Source organism: Macaca nemestrina, chromosome 3, assembly GCF_043159975.1.
Source record: "Macaca nemestrina isolate mMacNem1 chromosome 3, mMacNem.hap1, whole genome shotgun sequence".
NCBI lineage: Eukaryota > Metazoa > Chordata > Mammalia > Primates > Cercopithecidae > Macaca > Macaca nemestrina.
Window position 1 is genome coordinate 132,436,191 of NC_092127.1, and position 12,987 is coordinate 132,449,177.

General features: G+C 34.3%; 1 protein-coding gene across 2 annotated transcripts in view; it reads right to left on the reverse strand.

Annotated features, from left to right (window-relative positions):
- The window catches only part of LOC105477356 (sulfotransferase family 1B member 1), a 37,817-nt gene extending 25,264 nt beyond the window's left edge, over positions 1-12,553 (reverse strand). Inside the window, exons 1-4 of one of the 2 annotated variants that reach the window (XM_011733833.2) lie at positions 12,418-12,553; positions 6,955-7,146; positions 6,554-6,682; positions 1,537-1,634 (exon numbers count right to left, since the gene is read on the reverse strand). In XM_011733833.2, the coding sequence (XP_011732135.2) occupies positions 1,537-1,634; positions 6,554-6,682; positions 6,955-7,102 (375 nt within the window). In that variant the 5' untranslated portion in view covers positions 7,103-7,146; positions 12,418-12,553. Of the gene's footprint in view, positions 1-1,536; positions 1,635-6,553; positions 6,683-6,954; positions 7,245-12,417 lie in introns of those variants that run through there. The other variant, XM_071093468.1, reaches the window with a different exon arrangement.
- Between the last annotated feature and the right edge of the window lie 434 nt (positions 12,554-12,987).

The following is a 12,987-nucleotide window of genomic DNA, read 5'->3' on the forward strand; positions in this document are numbered from 1 at the left end:
GAGTGGTTATATAAATACAAGACAAGATAGACTTCAGTGGAAAAAAAATTACAAGGGGCATTACATAATGATAAAAGGACTAATCTGTTAAGAAGATAAAGCAATTCTGAATACCAAATAGCAAACAGCAGAACTTCAAAATACATGAAATGAAAACCAGTAAAGCTGAAGTAGGAATAGACGAATCAATAGTTATAGTTGAGCATGTTTACAAACCACTCTCAGGCAATTGCTAGAATTGCTAGACAGAAAACAAGAAAGGATATAAAAGAACTGAACAACATTATTGGTCAAGAGGATGTAATAAAAATACAGAGAGTACATCCACCTACAAAGAAGAATACACAGCCTACTCAAGTGCTCATGAAACATTAATAAGATAGAACAAGATGAACCATAAGAAATTTAAAAGAATTGCAATTATGTAGAGTATGATCTTTGACTAAAATGGAATAAAACTAGAAATCAGTAACAAAAAGAAAACATAAAAATCCTCAAACACTTAGAAATTAAATCATACACTTCAAAATCTTGCAGTAAATGAGGAAATTTCAAATAAAATAAAAATATGCATAGCATTGAATACAATTGAAAGCATGACATATCAAAATGTGTGGGATGCAACTAAAGCTTTACTGAGGAAAAATATTTACAACACTAAATGCTTATTTTAGAAAGTAGGAAAGAAACAAATCAATAATATCAGTTCCTGCTTAAAGAGATTAGAAAAAGGAGAGTAAAATAAACCCAAAGCTAGTAGATGGAGAGAAATAATAGAGAAAAAAAGCAGTAATCTATGACACTAAAAACAGATAACAGAAATAATTGATAAAACAAAAAACTAGCTTTAAAAAAACAATAAAATTAATATACTTATGACAAGACTGACAAAGAGAGAGAAGACACAAATAACTGAGATCAGGAACAAAATGGTATCAGAACAAATCCTGCAGCCATTAAAATAATAATGAGTATAATATGAACAACTTTTCATTCATAAAGTCAACAACTTAAGAAAGTTTCTCACACATCACAAATGATCAAAAGTCAGATAAGAAAAAACACATAATCTGCATAGCACTGTAACTATTAAAGCAATAGAATTTGAAATATAAAATTTCCCCCAAAGCAGATAAGCAGGAACAAATGTTTCACCAAGGACTTATACCAAATCTTCAAATAAGAGCTCACATCCTTAAGTTCAGTTTTTACAGAAGGCCTGACGATCTATGGAGAGTTGGGAAATAAAAGTAGCAATATTGTGCTGAGATTTTTGATTCTGTTGCTGCTCAACTTCGGAAAACTTGAGTATATAAACTCAGACTAAAACTTAATTTTTAATGGAAATATTTCAATGTAGCTCAGTTTTCATGGTCACAAGTAAATGACTTCTGAAGATTTACATACAATGTGAGTGGGTATAGATTGTTGCAAGTATTTGGTTAAACAAACAAAAAAAATTTTTTTTAGTAAACTATGTGAGTGGGTAAAGGGATAGGGTCACACTAAAAAATTGACTTGGAGTCTGGAGTATACCTTGCAATTGTTCTCCCAGAAAGACTTAGGAAGAAGATCAGTTGGTAGATGTGTTTTCACAATCCGGGGTGATGGATTCTTCTCTAATTGTTCTATACCTAGAAATTTAGTTTAAGTATACAGAAATATTAGAGTCTCCAGAAAGGCTACGTCTCCTTATTTTGCCAACCAGTTTTTCAAGACATTTTTGAGCATTATGTAATGCAGCTAAATTCTGAACCAATCACAGGCATTTCACCACATTACTAGAGTCTGTATTGTGTAACATTCAAGGGTACACATTCTGAGGTTAGTCACCATGAATTCAAATGCAGACTCTATCACTTAAGCATTGTGAGACACTTTGAAAGTATCTCAGAATCTCTGTACTTCAGTTTCCCCATCTCCAAAACGAGAGATAGTAATACCCTCTTAAATAATTTGGAGTTTTACTGTACCTGTGCAATAAATGACTTTTTAAATGTTTTGTACCTGTGCAATAAATGACTTTTTAAATGTTTTCTTCATGCCAAAGAGATAAACAATAACTAGTAAGTCTAAAACTGGCTATTGTGTTGTATCAGATACTGTAGCATAGATGACATTAACTTTGAGTGTAATATCAGCTGTTGCATCTATATTTTCATTATATTCTATATGTGTCATATGTCTCTCCATATATGTATGGACAGGAAAAATGTGTAATCTTTAGTTATTAGCTTAGCTCTTTAAAGTCATACAACAAATATATGGTAGAACTTGGTTTCAAATTAAGGTCTTAAGAGAGATGATACATAAACTTCTTATGCATTCCTTTTTGTTCCACAGTATTACTTATACGCAGTCTAAACTCTGGAATACCTGATAATCTTAAATCATCTTGCCATCGCTGAATACAAAGGCAAACCCATGTAAAATTACATCTGACTCACTCAATGAAAGCAATACTTTGTTTTAAATGTTCACAATAATTCACTGCATATGCTAAGAAGTCATTCAGCCTATTACAACATTTTTCTTTTAATGTTCTATAAAACACATTTTGACTTAGTAAATTTTTAAATTATTTGTTTGTTTACTGTATGTCCTCATGTCCCTTCCCCAACCTCACTCCTAAACATAGACTAAAATGGATATTTCATAAGAACAGAGATGTAACTTGTTTTGTTCATAAATGTCCATAGAGAACAGTGACTAGCACATGGTCAGTATGAAGAAGACTATTTAATGTCAGTAGAGACAGGTTTGGCAGACAGGAAATTAAAAAATGTGGAAATCCAAGTTAAATTTGAATTATCAGATAAATAGCAGGTTGTTTTTAGCATGAATATTTCCCGTACAACATTTGAAAAGTGCTTGTATACTTAATAAAATTGATATTTATCTGAATTTCAAATTAATTAATTGTCCTGTATTTTATTTGCAAATATAAATGGCTGTAAACATAAATTACCGTACAACTCCACCAGGGATTTTACTATGCCTCTACTGATCTAGCAACTACAGTCACTTTACCCAGCATATAAAAATGAGAAATTGTAATCTTCCACAACTCGTTATTACTTAATGGCCATGACATGAACTTATGTCTGTTTCCTTTAAGAAGTTTTTCTCACATCTGTTGTTCCCTGTTCCGCATTCAGCTTCCCTGAAAGAGTTCTCAATTTCCCCTGTTTTGCAATCATTTTGCCAAGTGAGTCTTCTAAATGAACCCTTTATATCCACAAGTATGAGTGTTAGCAATGTGTAAAGACAATAAAACTATCTATATTCACTCTCTAGAGTAGATTTATTTATTTATTTATTATTTGAGACAGAGTCTCGCTCTGTCCCCCAGGCTGGAGTGCAGTGGTGCAATCTCGGCTCACTGCAAGCTCTGCCTCCCAGGTTCAGGCCATTCTCCTGCCTCAGCCTCCTGAGTAGCTGGGACTACAGGTGCCCGCCACAACGCCTAGCTAATTTTTTGTATATTTTAGTAGAGACGGGGTTTCACCATGTTAGCCAGGACGGTCTCAATCTCCTGACCTCGTGATCCACCTGCTTGGGCCTCCCAAAGTGCTGGGATTACAGGCGTGAGCCACTGTGCCCAGTCTAGAGTAGATTTAAATGATGCAGTTTACCCTCATCCACCTGCTGAACTCCAGCCATTCACTGTCAGGCAAAGCTGCATAGCCTCCCTCTCTATCCCCAATCCTGCCTTCCATCTATTATCCTTTACTCCCACGTCTCTGATTACTTTGGTTCTGTCACTTTTTCATTTCATACTTTCTATGGCTCTGAAGTCTTGCCTCACTCTTGAACTCATTTGGGTTCCTTGCTCCCAGCATAATCCCTCAGTTCCAAGCTTTCCAAGGATAGACATGTTTAAGAACATCAAGCCATAACATGGGCACGTTTAAGAACATCTCATCATAACCATTTGCTTTAAGAATCTTTGCAGTTTGCATTTTAAGTCCTTGACAAATGTAAGAGTAACAACTTTGTGAGAGTAACGGATTTGCTTTCTAATGCTAAGTAAAAAATGTTGAGTATTTATACTTGAATTTTAAGTTGAAATCTTGCTAAATTTCTAATTTTCTTTTTAAAATTTTTTTAGAGACAGAGTCTTGCTCTGTCGCCCAGGCTGGAGTACAGTGGTGGAATCATTGCTAAGTTTCTATGTCGTTTTGAAACATTTAAAATGGCTAAGATTTGCTGTATTTGTGAGCTTAATTTATTGGAGTATAAGTACTTGGGAAGGTTTGTCTTGGTCAGATAAAGTAAGTACTCAAGGAAATGAAATATACTAATTATATAAATGCCACTCAAGTGTTTAAAGGAGCTTAATTAAATATAACTTGGATCAAATATTAAACTCTTTTTGTTGTATAAGTAAAATAATAATATTTATAAGCTGAACTTAATGGCTTAGGAAAGAACTGGGATTTTAGATTTGTAACTCTGAAAAATTGAATCTATTTTTTAAACAAAATGAAACAAAACAAAAATTGGCATTTGCTCTCTGACTTCTGGCAATGACATAGAAGGACTGACATCCTGCCAGTTGATCCGTCTCTGCCTATGGAAGTGACTATTTCAGTCAGTCTGCTGAGGGGCACCTCCATTACAGAAGAGGATTTGGATATTTCTCTTTACATTGTCATACAGGTCTATCACGATCCTACTACTTATTTTTATCCCAGGATTCTAGCAGCATTAGATAGTCAAGCTTCACTTCTTGAATACCCCTCTCATTTATCTACAGGACACCATACTCTTCCATTCCCTCTTAGCTCATTTTTTTTCAGTTTCCTTTGCTAGCCGCTCTTTCTCTACCTAACTTCTGCATGTTGATGTTTTTCACAGCTCAGTCCTTCTCTTCTCATATTGCTCCACAGGCTTTCCCTGGGCAATCACATTGATTCCAATGTCCAATTATGCTGACATTGCCTAATGAATATATTTTAATAAGCTCCAAATACCATCATTTTAATTCACTGTAATTTTAACTGATTATAATGTCCAATGGCATCTCAAGGTTACCATTTCACAACTAAAATATTAATAACCCTACACCCAAATGTGTTCCTCTCCAAGTACTTTTCCTTGCAAGCAAATGGTTCCACAGTCCACTTGCTTGATGAAATAAAACTGTGTCATTCTTGATTCTTTCATTTCCTTCATATTTCCTTGACAGTCCATCAACAAGTCAAAAATATATCTTCTCTAGCATCCTCAATTCTGCCTCCACCAAGCAACTTGTGGAATCTTTGTATTTAAAACAACAACAAAAAACAAAAACCCTATAATTTTTCTTTGCATAAAACCCTTCAATGTCTTCCTCAATGTTCTTGGAATAAAATGAGAAAATATTTTAAGAATTACAAGTCCTACATGATCTATCCTAGCCTAATTTCCAATTGTTTTGCATCCCACTTTTTCCTTCTTTCATGGATCATTTTAGTCCCCAGGCTACATCAAGGTCTTCCTGGAATATGCTTTCCAGGACTATATCCTGGGATATTCTTTACCCAAGTATGTACTTTTTAAACTCAATTGGGAGTAGATACCCCTTGTTAAATTTAGACTAAAGCTGTCATCTTACACATTTTAAGTTTGGCTTAAAGGTTTCTCTATACATAGTGAATTGTAACCTAACTGGATGTGTAAACATATTACATTCTACCTTGTGCCAATCACCAAGTTTTGGCCAATCGAAGGTGGCCAACTCTTCAAACTGTGTTCAAATAAGTCAAACACTAAACTGTAACTAAGCCAGCTGTTTCTATATCTCAATTCTGTTTTCTGTGTGTCACATTCCTTCCTTCCATAAACCATGTAGCTGTTCTGGAATCTCTGAGGCTATTTTGGCTCAAGAGGCTGCCTGATTTGTGAATTGTCCTTTGCTCAATTAAACTTGTTTACTTTAATTTGTCGAAGTTTTTTGCCTTTATTACTCATTTAAAGTAAGCTTTCCTATCGTTCGCTTCCACAGAACCCTATTCTTTGGCTGTGCAAGACTACTAACATTGACATACTGTTATTTACTTTTTAACATCACAATATTACTGTAAGCTCCCTATGATACAATATATAATTTCTAATCATTATGTATCTATACCATAGCACAGTGAATAATTCTTTACCAGCATTCCATAAATACTTGTGGAAGAAAAATTAATAGTATTAGTGAATTCTACGTTTTAAGAAAAGTTGCTCCTTGTTTATTAATTACAACAATGTCCTAAATTAGGAACTTACTGATCTAATCTGACAAATTCTACCCAACAAAAGTCAATAAGACAGAAAAAGTATTGTTTATTTTATCAATCAAATTTGTAATTGTTTTGTACAGTAAGACTCTCATCTTTGATATCATACCTGGATATACAACAGACAAAAATAAAGTTTCTTCATATTCCTCAGTTTTACATTGTTTTCCAGCTTCCATTTTATGTCACCAAATCTACTCCAGTTTCAGTGAAAGTCACACATACAATAATGCATATGCTGTGTAAATAATATTACAAAATAATAATTCCAAGTGGGTTAAATTTACCTGATATTCTTAATCCAGGGAGAGTCATTTCCAACATTGGAACTTTTTCGGTAATAAAACCTCGCTTACATTTTTCAATATCTCCATCATTTAGAATCATGTCTGTAATTTCACTAACCCAAGTAGTACCTGTGACAAAAGGCAATATTTTCAAAATAATTACCCAAATTGCACAGGAGAAGGGAGAAGAATCTATTGGAAACACTACCATTTTAACACATTCTATTACAAACTTAATTTCCCTTTCTATGCCCCAAATGCCAATTTTAATATACTAAAATAGGTGACTGCACTAAATGAATATTAACTTTATTTAGAATGATAATTATTTTATGGACAAGTTGATTTCCAAGAAACAAAAATCGAGGTCGGACTTGAATTTGTCAGGCCACAGAACTCACCTGATTTAGGATAAGTGGCTATCACAATGTCATCTGGTCTGCTATGGAACTGTTCAATTTTTTCCCAGTTGTTCACAAAAGCACAGGTCATGGGACAACCATGGACCAACTTCAGATCTTTTCGCAGAATATCTTTTGGGGAAAGCATCTTAATACCAGATTGTACAAATATATAATAGATTGACAGTCGTTCTGGAGAAATATAGAGAATAAAAATCAGAATCTGAGTAACTAATGTTGGTCTTAAGACACCGCAATAATTCACAAAGTAAAATTGGCCTTTTACATTCTGGGCACATGGAGATCTAAGTACAAAGGGCGTATTTTGTGGGCATTAGGTGCAGTAGATTGCAAGAGCAGTAACTGGCTCCGTGACAAGCAGGACAAAGGTCTCTAGTGGATGTTTTGGAAAGAAATGAAACTGCATCTCTTTCTTTGAGTTAAAATGCATGTTTCACAGAAATATGCCATAAACAATCTGAACAATCTGGACTTAAGGCAAAATAAATCCACCGTTCATTATTAAGACTTCAGCTATACTTCATTTTTCCTTAAAGAAAATTTGCTGTCATTCTGACCTTTGATCTTCAGTTTGTAATTCATCTTCTTTCTTTGTCTGCTTCTAAGATTATTTTCTTTATCACTTATTTGGAGCAAGTGGATTATAATGTTGCTAGGTGTGGTTATTTTCGTGTGTGTGTGTGTGTGTGTGTGCGCGCACTCACATGCACATTTTAGCTTTATAGAGCTTCTTGGAATTGTGAGTTTATGGTTTCCATCAAATTTGGATAATTTTCAGCCATTATTTCTTCAAATATTTTTTCTCTCTCTCTCTCCTTCTGAGACTATAATTACATGTATATTAGGCCATATGAAGTTGCCCACAGCTGAGAGATTATCTATTTAGTTTTTTAAAAGGCTTTTCTGTGTGTTTCATTTGGGATATTCTCTCTCGCTATGTCTCTGTAATTACTAACCTTTTCTTCTGCAGTGCTTAATCTGTCCTTACTTCTTTCCAATATGTTTTATCTTGGGCTTTGTAGTTTTAGTCTCTGAATGTTCAATTTCAATATGCGTATATTTTTTATTCTCAATTTTTTAAGCATACTAAATACAATTCTAATGATTTTTTTCTTTGTTAACAGTAACATCTGCATAGTTATATGTTGTTTTCAGTTGATTGGTTTTTTTTCTCATTATGGTAGTCTTTTTTCTCCTTGTTTACATGTCTGATAATTTTTTTATTGGATGCTTGGTGCTCCTGTTACTTCTGCTTGCTTAGAAACTGTCATTGATAATTTTTTGCGTCAACCTGACTGTGCCATGGGGTCCCCAGACATTTGGCCAAACACTATTCAGAGTGCTTCTGTATTGGTGTTTTAGGACTAGATTAATATTTAAATTAGTAGACTGAGTGATTATCCTACCTAAGGGGGTGATCTTCATCCAATTAGTTGAAGTGTGAGTAGAGCAAAAAGCGTGATGCTCCTAGGAGTGTTCCTTCTACCTAACTGCCTTTGAGCTTTAACGAAAACATCGTTGTTTTTTGTTTGTTTATTCCTACCTGCAGATTCAAACTGAAACATTGCTCTTCCTGGATCTCCAGCCTGCCAGCCTTTTGACTAGAGCTAAACCATCAGCTCTCCTAGGTCTCCAGTTTGCCTGCTCACCCTACATATCCTGGAATATGCCTGCATACCTACCTCTAAAATAATGTCATATATGTATGTGTTCAAAGGCAGTCAGACAGGAAGAATTCCTCTTTACCTCCAGGAGAGTCACCCTTTTGGTTCTATTCAGCCTTCAACTGATTGCATGAGCCCCATCCACATTAGGGAAGGCAATCTGCTGTACTCAATCTACCAACTAAAATTTTAATCTCATCTAAAAACACCCTCACAGACACACACACACAGACACACAGACACACACACACACACAGACACACACACACAGACACACACAGACACATACATGCACATTAGGTAATGTTTGATCAAATATCTGGGTTTCCCATGGCCCCATCAATTGGACACATAAAATTAGCATCACAAAGATCTACTCATTATTTATTTTTTCCATTTCGTTTCCACTGAACTTTGTAAGTAAAATCATAGCCTTGCTTTTAATAATGGTTTTCATTTTACATCAATTTTATTTTATTTTACAATTTATAGATTCCTTCATAATCGGTGTTCCATTTATTTCTTAAGACCTGTTAATTTAATAACATAGAACACGTTTACTATTGTATGGATAGAAAGAATTTGAACTTATTGCAGCATAAATTGCATAATATCTTAAAGGAAATTGTATTGCTTCTAGTAAAATAACTTTAAAAATTGCCAATCAAAAGTTCTTAATTGATTAAGCATAACAGTTTCTGGTAAATATTTTGTAAGTAATTTGTGAACCCACAAACAAAACTCACTAACTTAACAGCTAGCTGGAGCTTAAACTAGTTTACCTAACATTAATTTGTACAGAAAGAGGTATGCTTTTGACTAGGAAGAACATGTTATGATAACAGCCTTGTATTTCAAAGCCAACTCCTTCACCATCACTACCCTCATCAACACACACACACACACACACACACACACACAAATCTAGGAGGAAGAAATTTGGGCAAACATTTTTTCATTTTATATTGTAACACATGTATTACATGCGATATTTTTATACACTGTCATTCATATGTTTCACACAAAAATGCTGTGTTATTTTGTTTTTCCAGTAAAAGTCATTATTCAACAATAGGTTTGTCCTGAAACATGTAGCATCTTATGCTACAAATAGAGTGAAAATTAATAAAAATATCTTGAATTTTGCATTTTCATACTGTTTATTGAGTAATGGAGTTGTAGGCCTCAGAAATCTGGAATAGAAGATATTAATGGAGGAGCAGTCTCAAAATAGATTAGACACTGACAAGTTTAGAGCATTTGAGGCCCTGGGGCAAGGATGCCAATGACAGCTGAGTGAATGGAGCCTTTTAGGAAAATTATATTAAATATTTATCTTCGACATGCTTCTTAGTTATCCTCCATTTCCAGTAAAATGTCAGGTAGTCTTTGTAATATTTTGTTAGTGGAGATAGTCTTGTAGAAAATATTCTCCAGCATGAAATACTGTGGAACATGTTAGCAGCTCAAGAAAGGAACAATTAATGTGGATGGTCAAGGAGTCAGCAAAAGGAGGAATTTGAAAGAAAAGAAAGTAAGTCTGTAAGTAGTGTACTTGGGATGAAGTTTGCATTGAATAAATTGAATGAAGAAATGAATGAATGATGAGATTTCCACTTCTCACCCAGGATCTTTTGATATCTCGAGAATGGTGCCCCTTCTCTGTTTGGATATAAAGGAATGAGTGCCCACAGGAGTCAACATAGTACATTCAGATATCAGACTTGATTTCCACAGGATAAATGAAATAGCTCTTTCTGAAACATTTTATTTTATTAACTTCTTAACAAGTTGTTTCTTCCCAAATTATCTAAAGGTAAAAATCAATGGTACACCTCATTTCAAAAATTGTCTATTCTGAATTAATTGAGAAAAATAAATGAGTCTCTATTCATTGGCTCCAGAATGTAATGTTTAGTAGCAGTATAACTTTGCTTATCAACTCTTATAACGCATACATATTATGCAAAAGTGAAAGAATATTGATGGAGCCGATACCTTTTTCATACTGTCTACTAAAATTATATAGACAAATTTATTCCCCATGTAGCAAGTAGCTTATATTATATATTTATAGCATCATTTCTGGTTCCATTTCATGTCTTGGTTCATCCTTTGCCTTTTCTTTATTTATTCATCTTAATTTAACTTGTTCTATTCTTTTATATGAATCCAATTGATTTACAATTTCTATTCAAATTACAGTCCATGTACAAGCCCCATGTGTTATTGGCCTTATCGGAGAGCTTGTTAGAAATGTAATATCTCAGGCTTCAACCCAGAAGCAGAATCTACATTTTAGTAAGATCCTCAACTAATTTGTTTGCACTTAAAACTTGAGAAAATGACTTTAAACTACCTTTAATTATCTAATGATACAGGGTGCATGTAAATGATTTATCAAAATGAATTCAGTGTCTTTTAAAACAAATTGTGTTGATCGTGCTTCTTCGTGTATATGATCTCTAATCATTACCTACCCTGAAAAGATCAGTCTTACTTTCATTCTGTGGATAAGATTAGGAAACAGATCTTCAGAGGCCCTGCTCAAAGAAGCACAGAAAAGGAGTGGCAACCCAGGGATAGACTTTAGTTTGTCCAGCTCTGTTCAGGTGATCATACTGAAAATTTACTGTAGGCCCAACCCAGAGTCAAAAATGTCTGTGATTTATCTCATTCAAACAAGAGTGTTTACAAATTGGAAGGGATTTTTGCTTTGACAATGAAAATCCCCTGTGACAAAAAGGTCAGGCTCTTCATGCTGTAAAAATGTTGCTGGAGAAGAATAGAATGAGTAAGAAGATGAAAATAAGGCAACTGATTGTGAATATATGCTAGTCACCTCTGGAAAGTGGGTGTGTCCAATACAGGAAGCTACAGGGTATTAGGCATGAACTAGCATTACCTCGTTATGACCAGTGGATAAATGATGAGTTCTGAATTATATGGGGAGAAGGGTATGGAGAGGAGGACTGGAAGATATCAAATAATTGATATAATTAAACTAGATATGCTGAAAGATGATTTATGAATGACATTTGCTTTAAAATCTAAAAATTAGTTCATAAAATATTTTAAACTCTATTGGAAAGGAGCAGGCAATTTAAAGTAGTTGTAAATTATACATGGGATCTCAAGACTTCATATTTAAGATGAGCCATAGGCTGAAAATTAAAATGTCTAAAATTACTTTAAGGAATATTAATGGAACAAAAGAGAAAAATAAAAAGCAATGCCTGTTTTAGAAGAAACTGAGTCATTTAACATTAAAACTATATTTTTCTTTCAGTTAGAAAAAAACAATTTCTTCCATTTGTCATACCCTGGCAAAGTTTAGCTCTATCTGATACACATCAAATCCAGCTACTTAAATAAATGTAGTAAATGACATATTTTATATTCTGGAATGTACCTTAAAGGTGTGTGTATGTGCATATGTCTGCATGCATGCATGTGAGTGGGACTGGATGAAAGATGGGAGCAGAGAAACGAAAACTTGAAAAAGATTTCTTTTTCCATAAGTGGTTTACAGTTTCATGAGAAGACCTCCATTCCTTGCATGCTTCAGTTCCACTAAATGTAGACAACTAAAATTGAACATTGAAAGCTTCAGAGATGTTAGACAGCATAAACAACAGTTTTCTATAAGAAAATTGGAATTATGCCAAAGACTTGCTAATTATAAAATATGTTCAAAACAGAAATTGTTCTAAGGCACACAATATTCTGTGGGGGTAGGACAAAACTTCAAAGAAAGAAATTGAAAAGCAAATTTTACCTCACAATTTAATCCCTTTGTTCAGTTTTCATTTTCAGCCAGTGAAGCTGTTGTAGAGTAACCATGGGAAATGGCAGTGGTTCCGGGAGGGAATGGGGAGCCCAGGAAGGCTCCTGGCGCCAGGAAAAAAACAAGTTCAAGGTTTGATCTGAACGTAGCAATCACTGAGTTTACAGGCAGCTAAGATATAAAAAGGTTAAACTACCCACACCCACAATCACACACACACACACACACACACACACACACGAGGCAAGCTCCACTGTTTCAACAGCTAGCAAAGCCAGGAAGACAGGAAATGGATCAGGGTGGTGGCCATAAGTCAGCACAGGCACAGGTTGTTTAGATTTTAAGCTGTCTGCAAGCTTCAAAGGGTCTGAGAAATGCAGAGGGAAAGAACATGAAGGGTTAGTGGATCAAAATTCTTGCTTCTCTATATCTTATAAGAATGTCTTCTAACAATTTTGGCCAACACAAAAATAAAAATTGGTTTTGCATGTTTGTGTGCATGTGTCAGTGTATGTTTCCATCTGGAATAAAAGTGAGTTTCTAATATCATTAAATATCAAA